This window comes from Molossus molossus, unplaced genomic scaffold, assembly GCF_014108415.1.
Source record: "Molossus molossus isolate mMolMol1 unplaced genomic scaffold, mMolMol1.p scaffold_m16_p_11, whole genome shotgun sequence".
Taxonomy (NCBI): domain Eukaryota; kingdom Metazoa; phylum Chordata; class Mammalia; order Chiroptera; family Molossidae; genus Molossus; species Molossus molossus.
Window position 1 is genome coordinate 88,427,959 of NW_023425346.1, and position 15,471 is coordinate 88,443,429.

Here is a 15,471-nt window from a genome sequence, read left to right on the forward strand (position 1 = left end):
AACTTGCTAACTATTCCCATTGGCCAAATCCATCTGGAGAGACAAGGCTACTTACCAATGGGATCGCACTTCCATCTGCCCCGGCCCTGACCGAAGCAGGTACAGTTCAGCATGTGTCCCTCCTCATGACGTTTGTGAAAGGTGTCATTCACGTTGTAAGTGATGTCGTCAACTATGCATTGATCTAGTTAGGAAACAGTGGGATGGGTGGAGACCTTTTTAAAAGTTCCGGTGATGAAATTTTTTAAAAGCTACACTTTTCAAAGCACACATTTCCTTCCAATAAATTATCAAGACTTCCCATGAAAATAACTTTTCTCCTGGCATAGAATAAACATTTTGCAAAGCTCAGTCAGTGATACAACTTCTGCAAACAAAAAAAAAGCCTTTCTCATATAAACTTGTAAATGATGGAGGTCAAAGTATACACCACTAGAATGTGGTAAAATACATCTTCTTATGGAAAGCCCATTTTTGAACAAATACAGGCCTTACTTTCAGAAAAGTTCTTGCTTAGTTGATAATGTCCTTTAGATCTCTGCTTGTTATAATAAGCAGGAGGAAGAGTAAACATACTTTAATACAAATCCAAATACCCCCCCCTCCCAATTCCAGATGGTCTGGTCTGATATCTGGAATGGTGGCAGTGGGGTGATATTTGGATTTGAAACATAAAATGACATTGACAACAATTGTAGTTTTTTTTTAAATCAAGTGAACTCTGTTCCTAAGTCTCCGGGAGATCCTGAGAAAATTACTTTCTTTCTTTGCATCTTAGCTCCCTCGTCTGTAAAACGAGGAGTTGGACTGCCTGCCTTCCTACTAGGCTCTGTGTAATTCTCATTACTCCTGGGTTGTACTACCTGTTGAACACACAAAAATGTTTTCTACAGAAAGAGAACGAGATGAGGCCAGTGTCAACACACCAGCTACACGGACTGTTTATTAGTTCAAAGTTCTACCTACATCTTACTTTTCGAATGACAGAAATAGAAAAACCAAAACAGTTTTAATAAATCGACATCCCTATATTCTTTTCTTAATGTCCATAAACAGGTTTTTATTTGCAGGATACAGTTGGTATTCGAGAAATGTTTGTTTCCATACACACGTACACATACAAAGCATGTTTTATATACAGAACATAGGGGTATTCCTATATTCTGTACCTAGGACTAAAGGGGAAACACGGATCTCCTTAAATTTGGATCTGCAAGAATCTGACCTTAGAACAGCAAAGTCTTTTTTCTTTACAGAAATTAGTCAAACTTTTCTGGACATGAATCCAGTGGCATAACTAAACACGAAAGGATCAAATGACTGTGTTCTAGACTTTGAAGTCTTCGTGTTGGCTCAGCCTAAGTATGTGCGCCCTGGAGAGGGTTCAGAATCGCAGAGCTTTGTCAAACAGCTGTGCCAGCTTCTCTTCACTGGCTGCCTGAGATGCGAGACTCGTCCAGCACAGTGGACCAGTGAAATGGTATTGCCTGTTTTCTCCGACTGTGGGTTAAGGACAACTTCCACATCATCGTCACCCTCTCTGTACCCCTTGTCTTCTGCAGTGTTTTCATTCATAAGCAAGCATACCTCGGAGCTGGGAGTAGGCGACACAGGTCCATTCCCCACGACCGTTCCCCACACATGTGCACCTCATCATGTGTCCCATGTCATGCTGTTTGTCCCACTGATCTCCCACGCGATACATGACCCCTTCGTTGGTTGTACAGATTTCTTCATGGGCTGTTTGGGAACGGATGAGAAATGTACAGTTAAAAGTGGTCACAAGGTCTTAAAAGACAGGCAGTATTATCCGTCCGGTGTGACTGTCCTACGGGCTCTCACTTGGACAGAAGTCTTGTGCCTCAAAGAAATCTCAGTGCTGCTCCCTAGATGGATCAAGTTCTGAGGACCAGAGAGGAAAACACCGTCCACAGGTGAGGTATGTAATGGGGAATAGTTACAGGAAGGGTCGGTGGACGTTCAGCCATGATGATCCCTACACACTCACTCACCCAGAGGGCCTGACAGATTCTAGAAGCCTGGATTGGACTCCCGCTCCATTACCGTTTCTAGTTCCAACTTACTCTAACGCAAAGGGGAACTGTGAGTGCGGGCACGAGACTAAGCTGCAGCGGGTTTCCTAAATCCAACGCTCTCCTTAGTTGAAATAAGAGAAATGAAAGTAAGTGTTAGTGGTTTTCTTCCTTATGTTTTATAGCTTCCTAGTCACACTGGACAATGCCATGCATGGGTTCTTGGTTCTACAACTGGAAAATCAAATGTAATCTACGGGGTTCTTGAAATTTGAAAACCAAAGGTATTGGTTGCCTTTTTTCCATCTTACAAACTAAAGCCCCCACTCTCCTTCTTAGAAAAGATCCCTTACTTGTCAGAAAATGTAGAGTTGTAGCCATTTTTTGTATTTAATAAACAACAGAGCTTCTGCCAAGAAAGCCAAAATCACCGTAAATATCGTAGGTCTATGACCATCACAGTCAGTTACATGTGAAATATTTTAAGCTACGCACTTGTGTGCCCTTCAGAAAAGACAAATCTGTGCAAAATTTAAATGTATAGGATTTTTAAATAGCATTTCATTACATTAATATAGTTGGAAACATTAAATTATATCGATGAAATTTTTAAGTTATATAAATCTTTAAAAAGTTATACAAATAAGTTTAATTCACATATGTATGTATTAATCACAAAGTTTGTTGCAATCTCAAAATGAAGTTTTACTGGGTAAAGTGGACACTGTTCGGCCATACTCCACGAATGGGTGTCTAAAGGGCCTCATCTTACCAGCCATGGGGCAGAATCCAAACTTCTGGTCAGCGTCATAGTTCTGTGTGGTCCCACACCATTTCATGTTGTCTCTCCTGCCTTCGGAGGTGCAGTCAGTGTAGTTGTGGTTGTTGTACAGGAAGGGGAAATGGCACAGGGCGCCGTTGGAGTTTCCTCCTCGAGTTTGAACCAACACTGCCCAGAACAACACACGAATGGGAAGAAGGAAGTTACCACTGAGCTTTCCGACGTGCTGCAGGGAATGACTACAGAAAACTTCGGCGAGCCAGGCTTTTGCAGCTCATTTACAGAGAGGCCACCTCAGAATAAGAGCTGTCTGATAATATAATTCTAAGCTTCCTTAGTGTGTTCACCTTCACCTTTGAAATAGATTCAACTCTCATTTTCCCAACCCCCAAAATAAAATAAATAATTAGATGGTCACTTTGAATAAAACATAGTTTTAACCAGAAGAGAAGCAAAAACACTCATCCACCCTGTGCGTTCTTCAGCCCTGTGGGGTTTCATACTGGTTTTAACATGCAAGCATCTTTAATCACATCATAATCCCGATGTGTCAGAAATAAATGAACTGGTGGCCTTTTCCCTTGGTGTCATTTCCCAAGGGCGTTAGGGACCACGGAAGGATCTTCGACTGCCAAGTTACTCCCTGTCTCTCGGGTCTAGACTGCAGAAAAGAGATATTTCTTGTGCAGCCTCAAGATTAATGACCAGAGTGCTGACTAATAGAAACAGGGCATGAGAAATGGTCTTTCTCATTGCTGCGTTTCCCCCTGGGGACACTCACCAGTATGGTCTGTACAGAAAGAGTATTTCTGGTCTTGTTCATAGTTGGAAGTCGTGCTGCACCAGAGATGGCCATCCTGCCGCCCTTCACTGGTGCAGGAGTAGAAAGTCCTGCCGTTGTAGGTGAACGGTAGGACACAGGGCTCCCCGTTGGAATTGCCACCGTACGTCTGCGTTACAGCTACAAGCACAAGCCAAAGCGCCTCGGTCACAGAGCTGCGTTTATTCTCCGCGGGCAGCTGCTTATTTACACCTTAAATGACAGGCTGAGCTGGTGCTACAAATACGGATGCTCATGCGGTTCTTTCAGCCAAAATGTATCACGCAGGAAGCCATGTCTTTTGGGGTTAGAGCAACACCTAAGTTTCACTGCTGTTGTTCTTTGTTACCATGCCTCAGTTTCCCTACTTCTAAAGCTATTTTAATACAGGTTAATTAAGGATGCTGCTCAAAGGAGGCTGGAGGAATATGCTTGATTCTGTTGGGGGCATACGTATTAATACATATTCTAGGGGAAACATCGAGTGTACCCATTATAATTGCTACAGCTACTAACTACCACTTTTGTAGCTTAGAAGAGACACATTAGGTTATTAAAAGAAATTTACAAAGCTCCAGAAATCTGAGATTTGGAATATAAAATATGGAGGACTAGTTATTCAGAAAGCAACCCTCTTATAACAACATTCTAGACAAACAGAATACAGAGTGGTTAATCCTCACTACAGAAAAGAAAGTACCTACATTTAAAAGATTGGAAGGAAATATATCAAATATCAATCCTGACTATTACCACTAGTGGTAAGATCATCAGCCTTTCCCCTTCGTTTTATTGTTTTACTTTTTTGTAAATGAATGTATTGCCTTTCAAAAACAAAATAATAAAAAAGTTATCAGCACTGTTTTTTGAAAAGATAATGCAGACCTGTCTCTTGGCAGCTGACTCCATTGCCCAGGCAAGTGCAAAGCATCTGCTTGTTTCCTTGTGTCTTCAGCCACTGCATCCCTATCGAGTAAACCACACCACTGTCTGTGACACAGTGACCGTACGGAGCAGGCTGGGGGTGAGGCTGAGGCTGGTAAATCGCCATTCGAACATCTGCGTAGGTGTCAGGTCCTAAGGACACGAGAGAGAAAAGTCACAACGTTGGACAAGAGAAAATAACAATTTCCTGAAGTCAGGACCTTTAGGGTCCCATACAGATCACTCTGAAATCCATGCTGTTACGGACCTGAAACTAGAAAGAAATGTCCCTCCCATTCTGCGTTAGTTTTTGCCTAGGAAATTCAGGGTAGGAAATAATCCACAAAGTCTACCAAATGGTCTCCACCTTGCGGCTCCTCTGGAGCTATTGGGATCATATTTCTAAACCACAGACATGATTTTGCCACTTAACAGAGCAGACACCTTCAACAACGCCTTCCTCATTCAGGAAGCGCATAGTCCGTTCCTTCACGACCCTTCACACCTGCTCCAGCTCACTCCTGACCACTTCCCTCCTTGCTCTATGCCTGTCCCCCGGAACTAGGCATCATCCCCGGATGCACCCTGCTCCTCTCTTCAGCAGGAACGGTCTGCCTCACCCGTCCTGTCTTAGCGGCTTCCACATGCCCAATACACCTGGGCATTTTCCTTCCTGCCCTTGTTTTGAGAAGGCCCTGCACTCTGCAGCAGACCCCTTGCCATGTGCCTAGCTATGGGCTCATCGGAGCACGCCCTGGGCCGCCACAGTGGATTCTCCAGAAGTTGCCCCTCCGTCCACATTTTGTTTCTCAGGATTATTTGTGAATCTGTTGTGTGTTTTTTCTAAAACCAATCAATCCTTTAATTTATTTATTTTAAGAAATTTGTTTTTCTATATAGAAAGAGAGAGAAAGGGAGAGTTGGAAACATCAGTGAGAGAGAGAATATCAATTGGCTGCCTCCTGCATGTCCCCCACTGGGGATCTGGCCCACAACCCGGGCATGTGCCCTGACCGGGAATCGAACCGGTGACCTCTTGGTGCATGGGTCCACGCTCAACCGCTGAGACATACCAGCCGGGCTAAAAATCAATCAATCCTTTAAAAATACCTTTCTTTTCAAGGTAAGGCAACAGATTGCATGGATCTTTTCTTCAAACTTTTGGCAATCTGTTCTGAAGGCCAGGCCCACAGTAGGGCAGAGTCGGAACTAATGCTGAACAACTGGTAGCCTGAAGTCAGCATCTCCCTAAGGAGGAGCCGAAGACACTTCACAATGGTTCCCGAGATCCCACACACTGGGGAGACAGGCACCTGCGTTCACGCAGCCCCCCTGGGAAAGTTGCAATGCAAATAAACACGAGGCTCCATTTTATTTGAGCCAGCGTTTCTCAGACCTTTTTGAATAACGGGACCTTTTCAGTCCAATGTTTGTAATATTAATAGGTAACATTTCTTGAATGCTTACCCATATAACCCTGACTACCCTTTAAAATTAAACTCTTTCAGTAGATTGGTATTTCTAATAGTTTCTTTTGGGGTTTAGCAGAATGTTTACTGATAATAATCAAATAACTCAAAGGTAGGATCAAATCGAATCTTGTTCACCTTCGTAAGTGCTCTGAGCAACATGAAAACTCATCAGAAGGAGAAAAACCCAAGCAAGTAAATAATATTTTTAGCTAAATGACTGATGGCTAAGAGGCTAAGCAATAAGGCTAGCACATTGCATAGTGAAAACTTAATCTAACATACTAAGAATAATAACAGAAGTACCCACCCCTGGTTGTTACATTTTTTCTTCTGTTTCTTACAAAAGAGGCAACAATGCAAAGATTTTTTCCTTATACCAGGAATAATTAAAACTTATTTGTAAAAGAGCACTTAGATACTGTCATTCATTCCCATGTCTGAGCCCCTATGGATTTCTCAAATTGTGAAAACCAAGACATGGAGAGAATGACGGTGCACTATTTTATGGAATACAACAAAGTTCGCCGGAGTATGGAAAACACACATAAAAAATGATTTCACTACAAAGAGTTGAATGTCAGGAAAAGAAACTGCATTCCATTTCGAGAAAAGAACATATGTACTTTTCCCTCTTTCCTAGCAGAAGAGTCAGGGAATCATGCAACTCATTGTAACTCACTTCCATTAACATGCACATACCTGTGTATATGTGTGTGTATCTCTATGTGTACACATATATAAATAGATCTGTACCTACCTATATCTATACGTATGTGTGTATAAATTGTGTAGATTTTGTGCTATTAGCATTTTTAAAGCACCAATTTAACCATTTTGTGCTAAAACTGTTGATCCCCATGATTCATTATTATTTCATTTTCAGATACATTTAAAACTTAACATTAAATAAAGCTTTAAGAGCTAACGATCTGTCAATGAACTCAGCTTACCAGCCCAAGCAATGCCAATCATCCTTCGGCGGCATGTCAGGGGAAAGATGGGTTTTCAGAACCATTTGTGGCAGCGCTATCCGGCCCCAGCCCCGCCCCCACCCCCACCCCCCCGCTCCTCACCGGTGCCCGTGGTCTGCAGGGACGAGTGCCTTTCACACTTCCACTCCCCTCTGCCGTTGCCCGTGCAGAGGCACTGGAGCAGGTTCCCCCGGTTGTCCTTCTTGCTCCAGGTGTCTCCGATTCTATAGGACGTCCTGGTGTCCTGGTCGTTGCATCTGTCTGTGTTAGAAAGGAAGCATTTAAAGATGCAAATCAGGTCCGGTTTGTCACGGGCTCGACTGGAACTTAAATGTACGTATATATACAGTAGTTGAAAGCTTGGTAAGTCATGTCTTGATGCTATGTTTCTGTTCAGCTGTGGTACCACACAGGTTAAACTTCCAAAAGATAGGATTCCATTTGTTCCAGCAGGAAGAGCTATATGATTTAATCTAGTTCCACTTCTGTTTGTCAAAACTTTTTCATCACCCTTCATTTATTGTTATTATTGTTATCATTAGCGTTTTTCCATTGTTCTTTTGATCAAATGCACTCTCTGGCTTTCTATCACCCTTGTCTTTCTTTCTCCGACTCGCCCAGTGATTACTGTATATGAACTGCCTTTCAATAGGGGACTTGCTTTAGAAAACTAGGAACAGTCGGGAGGCAAGTAGTTTCAAAGGTGTTGGGGCCCGGCCAGTGTGGCTCAGTGGTTGAGGGTCAACCTATGTACCAAGAGGTCACCGGTTCAATTCCCTGTCAGGGCACATGCCCAAGTTGTGGGCCTGATCCCCAGTGGAGGGCATGCAGGAGGCGGCCAATCAATGTTCTCTCTCATCAATGTTTCTATCTCTCTTTCCCTCTCCCTTCCTCGCTCTCAAAATCAATAAAGGAAAACATTGTTTTAAAAGATGTTGGGGGCAAACCCCAAAGAAGCTAGAAAAAGACAGCTGCCCCCCTTTCTTCATATGTTATATAAAAAAATTAAGGGCACTACCAGCTTTTCTGACTACTATTCTCTTTCCCTCACACACCTATTTAAAATCACTAACAGAACTGCCTCTCTTGAATTGCTCAGTGTTAACTCTACAAAGGAAAAGTGAGATTATTATTGTAAATGATGTTTTATAACTAAATTACCATCAGTTTATGTGTTCAATTATCTGGCAAATAGATTGTTTCAATTATAATCTGGCTTCGCCCATATGCTACAATGTGAGTACAGAGGATTTGATTTGTTTGTGAGTCAGAAAATGACTGCACTGGGTAAAGGAAAAATAATTGGCCAGCTGACGTCAATTCACACAACTACACACCCACATCGATCGACCACCAGAACTGAGGTCTGAATGAAGACGTTATGGCTGATCACAGCTTTTCCCCAATCCCTAGCTTAAAGGGCTGCCTTGCCTTGAACTTCCACAGCACTGATTTCAGTATCAGTCTTGAAGCCCTTGATATTGTGCTTTGTAGAAGATGACTGCATTAGCCACTCTCATCCCCTTGACCTACTTACTCGGTGCTCTTCGAAAGCTGAGCTAATGTCCAATTCATTTTTGCATCCCTACACCACTTGTACAAAGTAGGGACATACAGATTTTCATAAAATAAATTACTTTTCTTTGAGAAACTTTTTCTGACTTGCTATTAGAAGAGTTTTAAATAAATCATAAGAGTTTAAGTCAGACATCGAATTTGTCTTAAGCTAAAAATATCACCACCAAGGTCTTGGATGATCATAATAACGTTTTAAATGCAAAAGATCTAATGAACCATCAAGTTTCTGGGAAAGATTTGGTCAGAATTGTTATTACTTTCCATGAGAGATTTATTTTTTGTTAGCAAAGTACTTAAATCTGGATGATGAACATTTTAAGATGGTTAAACATTTTAAGCTAGATAAATAAAATGGGTTCAAAATATTTAGATTTGATTTTAAATTTATTTATAACACCAATAGGTAATGGCTATTTTGCTTCTATAAACTCTATAGTTTGAAGTTTAAAAAAAGAAGTTTTGAACCCCTAAGGCAACATAAGGCAACAAGTAAGGTCTTAGAAGGAGCAATAAAACTGTCAGAGGTCAGCTTCTTTTAAGCACAACTAAGCTTTTTTAGGACTTTGAGTAAGAGACACTGTCCTTAACCCCACAATAGACACATAGTTTTAACCAATGGGAGAAGCACTTTTTATTTTCATCAACTGTACTTATGAATATGCCTTATTTAAATGTGAAACATAAAAGGAAACCTAAAACTTTAGAGCTTTGCTCCATTCTATGTCAACAGTACCCACATGCCCAACGATGCCCTTGCATGTTATTTTAATGATTTCTTGCTCTTAATACTTAGAAAATATCTCAGTGATAATTTAAACATTTACAACTAATCTTCATGTCCATAACACATATGACATTTAAATGAATATTAAGGTTCTTAGTAACGAATAGTCTAAGTCCTTACTGAACTAAGATTTTTAAAACATTCAGTCTTCTTTGAAGAAGTGAAATAAGTTTGGTATAGAATTGTTCTTGACATTCAAAAGTTACCAAACCACAATGGTGTATTGGGTGTGTTCTAAGTGACATCACCTTCCACTTTTCTTCAGGAATATAGAAAACAATACCTGGACTCATCTTAACATCAAAATCTAAAACATACTTCTAGAGGTACAGGTGATGCGTCCACTGCCTTCCCCCAGACAGGTACAATCCACCATCATCCATCCTTGATAGGGCTTCTCCCAGGTTTCCCCGACAACATAGGATGTCCCAGCAGCGTGGTCAAAACATTTCTCAGCTGTAGGAAAACGTGGAGAAAAAAGAGGGGAAAAAAAGTGATTTCAAATGTGCAGTCTCCCTGTAATTTAAAGTGTATTGTGTAAGCAAAAATCCAGCCACATTTTTTAAGTGGTACTCTGTTCAAAAAGAAAGGCATGCCCTGTAACTAAGCACATGGTAACCAAAGCAAAAGAAAGCTCAAACGGAGTTGGCAGGCAGAAATTCCGTTCCCCTAATAAGTACATGGACTGTATGTTTTCAGCTGGTACTATTCTTCTTCACACTAGTACTTCATGTAAAAAGGATATGTATGTATCCGGTCTGTGGGACACTAAATATGCAAAATTTCAATCTAGTTATGAATGTCTAAAAAAAGTGACAAGAAAGCCTTAATTTTTGGATTTCTATAAAAACAAACACAACACAAAGGAAAACAAGTCTCTGAATCAGAAAACAATAACTAGAGTAAAATATATAGATAGAAACTTTCACATTTGTATCTACAGAGTTCAACTGAGGATTGAGAACAAAAGAAACTCAATACTTTTTATTTTGAAAAAAAAAAATTTACTAAGGCCCTGGCCAGTTTGGCTCAGCGATTGGAGCTTTGGCCTGCGGACCAGAGAGTCCCGGGTTCAGTTCCCACTAGGGGCATGTACCAAAGCTGGGGCGGGACTTACTAAGGTTTGACAGAGTACACACAGTTTTTGTGTTTCTGTCTAGTGTGTTGCAATAAAAATGTCAAAACTGCCATTATTTTTTCTTTTAAATAACATATCTTGACCAAGGAAAAACTGAGATTAGCTATTAGACAAAAGAAATGACTTCTTCCTAAATATTTCAACTCTATCTATGCTTTTGAAACAAAATTAAGACTTCTATACAGGTGAGTACTTTTTGATCTGATTCTTTAAACACGATCGATTATATAAAACATTTCATTATTTAAAATAAAATTCCCACTTCATTATTATTTTTAATTGGAATTCAGATCTCTTGTCCATGTAGAGTATGGTTCAACCCAACATTCTGACTGTGATTCCCACCCCTTGTTCATCCCTAATAGTCACACACCGATGGGCTTGCAGGTCCATTCTCCTTTTCCGTTACCAAGACACACACACTCTAACATGTAACCACCAGTCTCATGTGGCCTCCTCCAGGTGTCACCGATCTTGTAGGACTGACCCCCTTCGTGGCAGCGGTCTGTTCAAGATTAACAACAACAACAAAAAATGTTAAAGAGAGTAGGACAGAAAACATTAGAGAAAAAAAGCCTTGTGTTCTACCCAGAGTAGGTACTTGGGTTAGCCGAAGTAAAGACACAGAGGACAGTTTTCCCATCAGAGACAGGGGAGAAGTTAACAGGTCTTATCACTTGGGGTCCTTCAATTAAATGTTTTGTTTAAGCACAATAGGAAACCACAGAGAAAACTGAATGGCAAAGAAAGAGGTCATAAATCCTGGTTCCCCAGAGGGAGCACAGGAAATTGGGCCCTAAAGCAAAAAAAAAAAAAGGCTGGCAGGCATGGCCTCCACACATACACAGCAGGTTGAGTCTGAGACTAATTCAATGTAAAGCCATATCGGTATAGTATTTCAGCTTTTGGGCTCATGGAGAGTCTGTGTTTTATCCTTGGTTAGACATGTCCTTTTGGCAGAAAGCAAATAGGTGTGTACATATCGAATGTAAAAATCCAGGTACTTTTCTAGGCTGTTAAACATGATGGCACATCCGAAGGCTGAACTGTCTACTAGCTTGTAAACACTATGGACCACTGACTCTTAACATTTGGCAATAAATTTGGATAAACACTAACATTAATTATGGGGGAAATAGACTGGGCCTCTTCACAAGTGACTGACTTGTTCTTTTGGACAGAAGTCTTTAAAATGACTTATACTTAAAGGATGGATTTTAAAAAGTAAATGCTATGTTAACAGAATCTGTAACACAGTGGATCATACTGGAAAGAGCTCCTGAGCTAAACTACAATTGATGAGAGCCAACCCAGTCCCTGAAATACAGTATCTTGCAAACACTATTAAGCTAATCATTCCACATGAGCCCTGGGAATAGGGAGATCCGCTTCCTGGGTATTAACTATTGGTCACAAAGAAACCAGACCATGTGGGATGCAAGAAGCCTGTGCACTGCAAAGAAGGGCAGGTCACACAATGGGAGGTTCACTCTTCATGACCATCTTTCTAATCACCGCAGATAATCACATGATCAGTCTGGCTTGAAGATGTCCAGGTAATGTAAAATGGGTAACTCCTCTAAACATGTCTTACTGGAGTGGAACACAGGAGATCCACTTGGTTACACTGTGTGTGTACACACACACACACACACACACTTAAACCCACAAAGACTAAACAGATTCTATCTGTGCTTAAAGACATCTCACAAAAGCACAGGAGCCAGTTGGGTGACCACAGAAGACTACCTGGTCACCTGGAGTAAATCCCCAAATTAGGAATATCCAGTCATCAGTAACAGAAATGACAATGACAGTAAGGGCGAAATTCATACTTATGGCGTTTTCGCAGCATTTTACGGAATGTCTTTCTTACTTGCAATGGTACAGCTTATTCTTCTTCGCCCAGCCCCAATGCAGGTGCAGTCCCAGATCATGGAGTCTTTAGGGCGTTCATAAGTGTCTCCCACCCGGTAGGTGTTCCCAGTGTACTTGTCAAAGCAAGTCTCTTCAGCTGAGGGGAGAAGGAAAGTCCACATAAGCCTCACATATGGAAAAGTTTTCTTTACCACTAACCTCATCGAAGGGAGAATTCCCTTTTCGATTCTATGAGTAGCACGGTACAACAAAAAGTTTTAAAGAATTGGAGTGGGACACCTAGATTTTACCTTAGGCTCTAAATTAAGTCCCGACTTTTGACCTTTGGCAAGTTTCCTAATTTTCTGTAAATTAATTTCAATTGTAAAGGATTCTCAGGCCCTAGGAGAAAGCCATAGGAAATACTACCTTTGGACCAGTTAGATGGTGAAGGGAGAACTTCAGATTCAGATTTCTGACTCAGAAAATCAAGGGCCACATAAAAGCAAACAATTTGAAGAGCACCACCTCTACCAGGCACAGTCATTGTTAATCCTACTCTTTCCATTCTAGCTTCCCTATGCAAGTTGCCATAATTTGTAAGAAACATATCAATGGTTGTAAAGAACGCAAAACTTTGAAGTGGTTAGTGGTTTTGTGTAAAAAAAAAAAAAAAAAAAAATCACTTTACAATATAATGCCCAAGAGTTTTCTGGCCCATAACCTTATAGTTTAAGATTTACAATTACTTTCTAGTAAATTAAAACTTTATAAGTAAGTGGTTTTGGAGGAAGAATACACAACATCTTTTATCTTCTCATCAAAACCTTTGGGAGAGTAAAACAGAAAGAAGATTCTAGGAACGACTTGGGGATACATTTGTTCTTTTGTTTTAAAGGTAAAAGGAACATGTAAAAAGCAAATATTAGCAGTTAATAAATGTTTTTAAAGAGGAAATGACAGATTATTCTATTGAAAAGATGAATATTTTTACTACTTATGCTAAATTTAATTAACAAGCACCACTTCTCCATCTATTACAAGATACTGACCACCAGGCTCCCCACCACTTACCTTCAGGTTTACTCTCACAGTTAAAGCCTCGGCTCCCTCCATAACAGGTACAAACCAAGGTATTGCCCAGGTAGGTGCGTTCCCATTGTTGGTTTATCTGATAGTGATTCCCATTGTCAAAACAACCAGCTGTAAATAATCGAACAAAAAAGTTATTACACTTGCACCCCCCTCCCCTTTTCCAGATTATGGAATTTTCTTGCACAATTAAATTGCTGAGCCTAAGCAACAAACAGAAAAGTAAGTTAATCTGCAGAGTTGGAGGAGCATTAAAAGCAATATTGCACTAAAATATAGATGTAGAAACTACTTATCTAAAGAGTTAACCACAATTTGTCCACGTAGATATTTAGATATTCCTTTTTTTCCCCTGTTCTTTTAACTTAGCTACAAGTTATTACAATGATGTCATTTCCATCTGGCCAGGGGTCTACATCAAAGAAGTGGAAACATTTTGAAAAGCAGATAACTGCAACTGCATTTTAAAATATGCAAGGGACTTCCATGATCTTGGGTAGTTAAGTCAGAGGGCAACTTCCTTTAGCAGAGGCAAAGGGAGGGTGTGTCTTTGAAAAACTGGAATAGGAATTCCGATCTCCGTTCTTGGAGAAGTGTCCGGAGGGGCCCTGAGGCAATGTGAACTACATTACTTCTCCTTCAAAGTTACTTAGGAACAACATAGCTGTATAGCTACCTTCTTCCCACCCCATTTTGAAAATACTTAACCAGTCATTTACTAACGCAGAAAATAAGACCACACTAAACCCAAACGAAAATTGAAAGGCAGCATTATTTTTCCGTCTAAAGGCAAGTTTTGATGAATTCACAGGAGAATGACCTAAACTTGTAGCGTTGATAAGAGCACAGCAGGACATCCAGAGCCCCTGACCTCCAGTGTATTATCTTACCCTAGGCCCTCAGAACCAGCCTGCTCAAACCCATGCCTTTTGTGTTCGCAGGTTTCTCTCATTAAGGCGTGCACACTCCACACGCGCGCGCGCGCGCAAAACTTCAGCCACAACTTTAGTTGGCTTGACGGTCCCATCCCTGCGACAGCCTGTTTCAGCTCGCAGTCAATACTCACGCTTGTTTTGGCTGACAACCACCGGGGACTGAGGCTGAATGAGTTGCTGAGCCTGCCTCTTGCTCCTCCAGGCTCCGGTGGAGGACACCGCTACCCCCAGGGACAGGACGGCAAGCAGCAGCAGCCCGGGCCCTGGACCCCTGAGCATCTTGAGATGGTGCGGGGAGGGACGCCCTCACCACGAGGCAAGTTGCCACCAAGTTCAGTTCGTTCCGAAACCTGCGGGAGGAGTCCCTTCCAGTGCCTCCAGGGGGGTGACGCCTTAAAGAAGATAGGGGTCGGAGGATGGGGACGGGGACAGGTAGAGGGGCAGAGGGGAAGGAGCAGGGAGAGAAGTTGTGGCTGCAGGTCCCGGCTCGCGCCTGGGGCTCCCTCTCCTCCCCTCGTACAGAGCAGCCGGCGCGGGCGGCCGAGCCGGGACCGCCGGGCTTATATGGGACAGTCCCCTCCCGCCCCCCGCGAGGCCCTGGGCGCCCGGGAGGAGGGACCTGCCCGACTCCCCCCGCCCTTTCTGTGGCCGCTGCCGCCGCCGACCGCGCGCCGATTGGCCGGGGCTCCGGGTGACGTCAGGGGGACTGTGGGTTCGCCGCGAACAAAAGAGATGCTGATCCCCCGCCAGGATTTGGGGCTGGAGAACTTTTTTTCGGTTTCCTTTGCCGTCGTCCAACATTTTGGGGTTGATGGGGGAGGCTGGGAAGGGACTGGAAAAGGGTAGACGGGGAGGAAAGGGCGGGGCTGGAGCTGTGTGAAGCGGAGGGGTGACCAGTCCTCCTCCCTGCCCCTCCCTCCGCTTCCCTTTTCTTTCTTATTAGGGTCGGGGGTGAGGACATTTCGTCATCTCCGAAAAAAAAATCTCTGCGCACTGGGGTATATTTTGGGGGGAGGACAAAACCATAAAGTAGCCTCCACCTTGCAGCTGTAGAAATGTAGGTTTTGCAGTCCCAGGGCGGGGCTG

The 15,471-nt window shown here is 42.2% G+C and overlaps 1 protein-coding gene across 6 annotated transcripts in view; it reads right to left on the reverse strand.

Annotated features, from left to right (window-relative positions):
- Positions 1 to 14,923, reverse strand: part of FN1 (fibronectin 1) — a 69,914-nt gene extending 54,991 nt beyond the window's left edge. For all 6 annotated transcript variants that reach the window (XM_036253564.1, XM_036253562.1, XM_036253561.1 and 3 more), the window contains exons 1-11: positions 14,517 to 14,923; positions 13,433 to 13,561; positions 12,378 to 12,515; positions 10,875 to 11,006; positions 9,682 to 9,819; positions 7,104 to 7,262; positions 4,520 to 4,711; positions 3,596 to 3,775; positions 2,806 to 2,982; positions 1,588 to 1,740; positions 56 to 184 (exon numbers count right to left, since the gene is read on the reverse strand). In XM_036253564.1, coding sequence (XP_036109457.1) covers positions 56 to 184; positions 1,588 to 1,740; positions 2,806 to 2,982; positions 3,596 to 3,775; positions 4,520 to 4,711; positions 7,104 to 7,262; positions 9,682 to 9,819; positions 10,875 to 11,006; positions 12,378 to 12,515; positions 13,433 to 13,561; positions 14,517 to 14,664 — 1,675 coding nt within the window. In that variant the 5' untranslated portion in view covers positions 14,665 to 14,923. The remainder of the gene's footprint in view (positions 1 to 55; positions 185 to 1,587; positions 1,741 to 2,805; positions 2,983 to 3,595; positions 3,776 to 4,519; positions 4,712 to 7,103; positions 7,263 to 9,681; positions 9,820 to 10,874; positions 11,007 to 12,377; positions 12,516 to 13,432; positions 13,562 to 14,516) is intronic.
- Between the last annotated feature and the right edge of the window lie 548 nt (positions 14,924 to 15,471).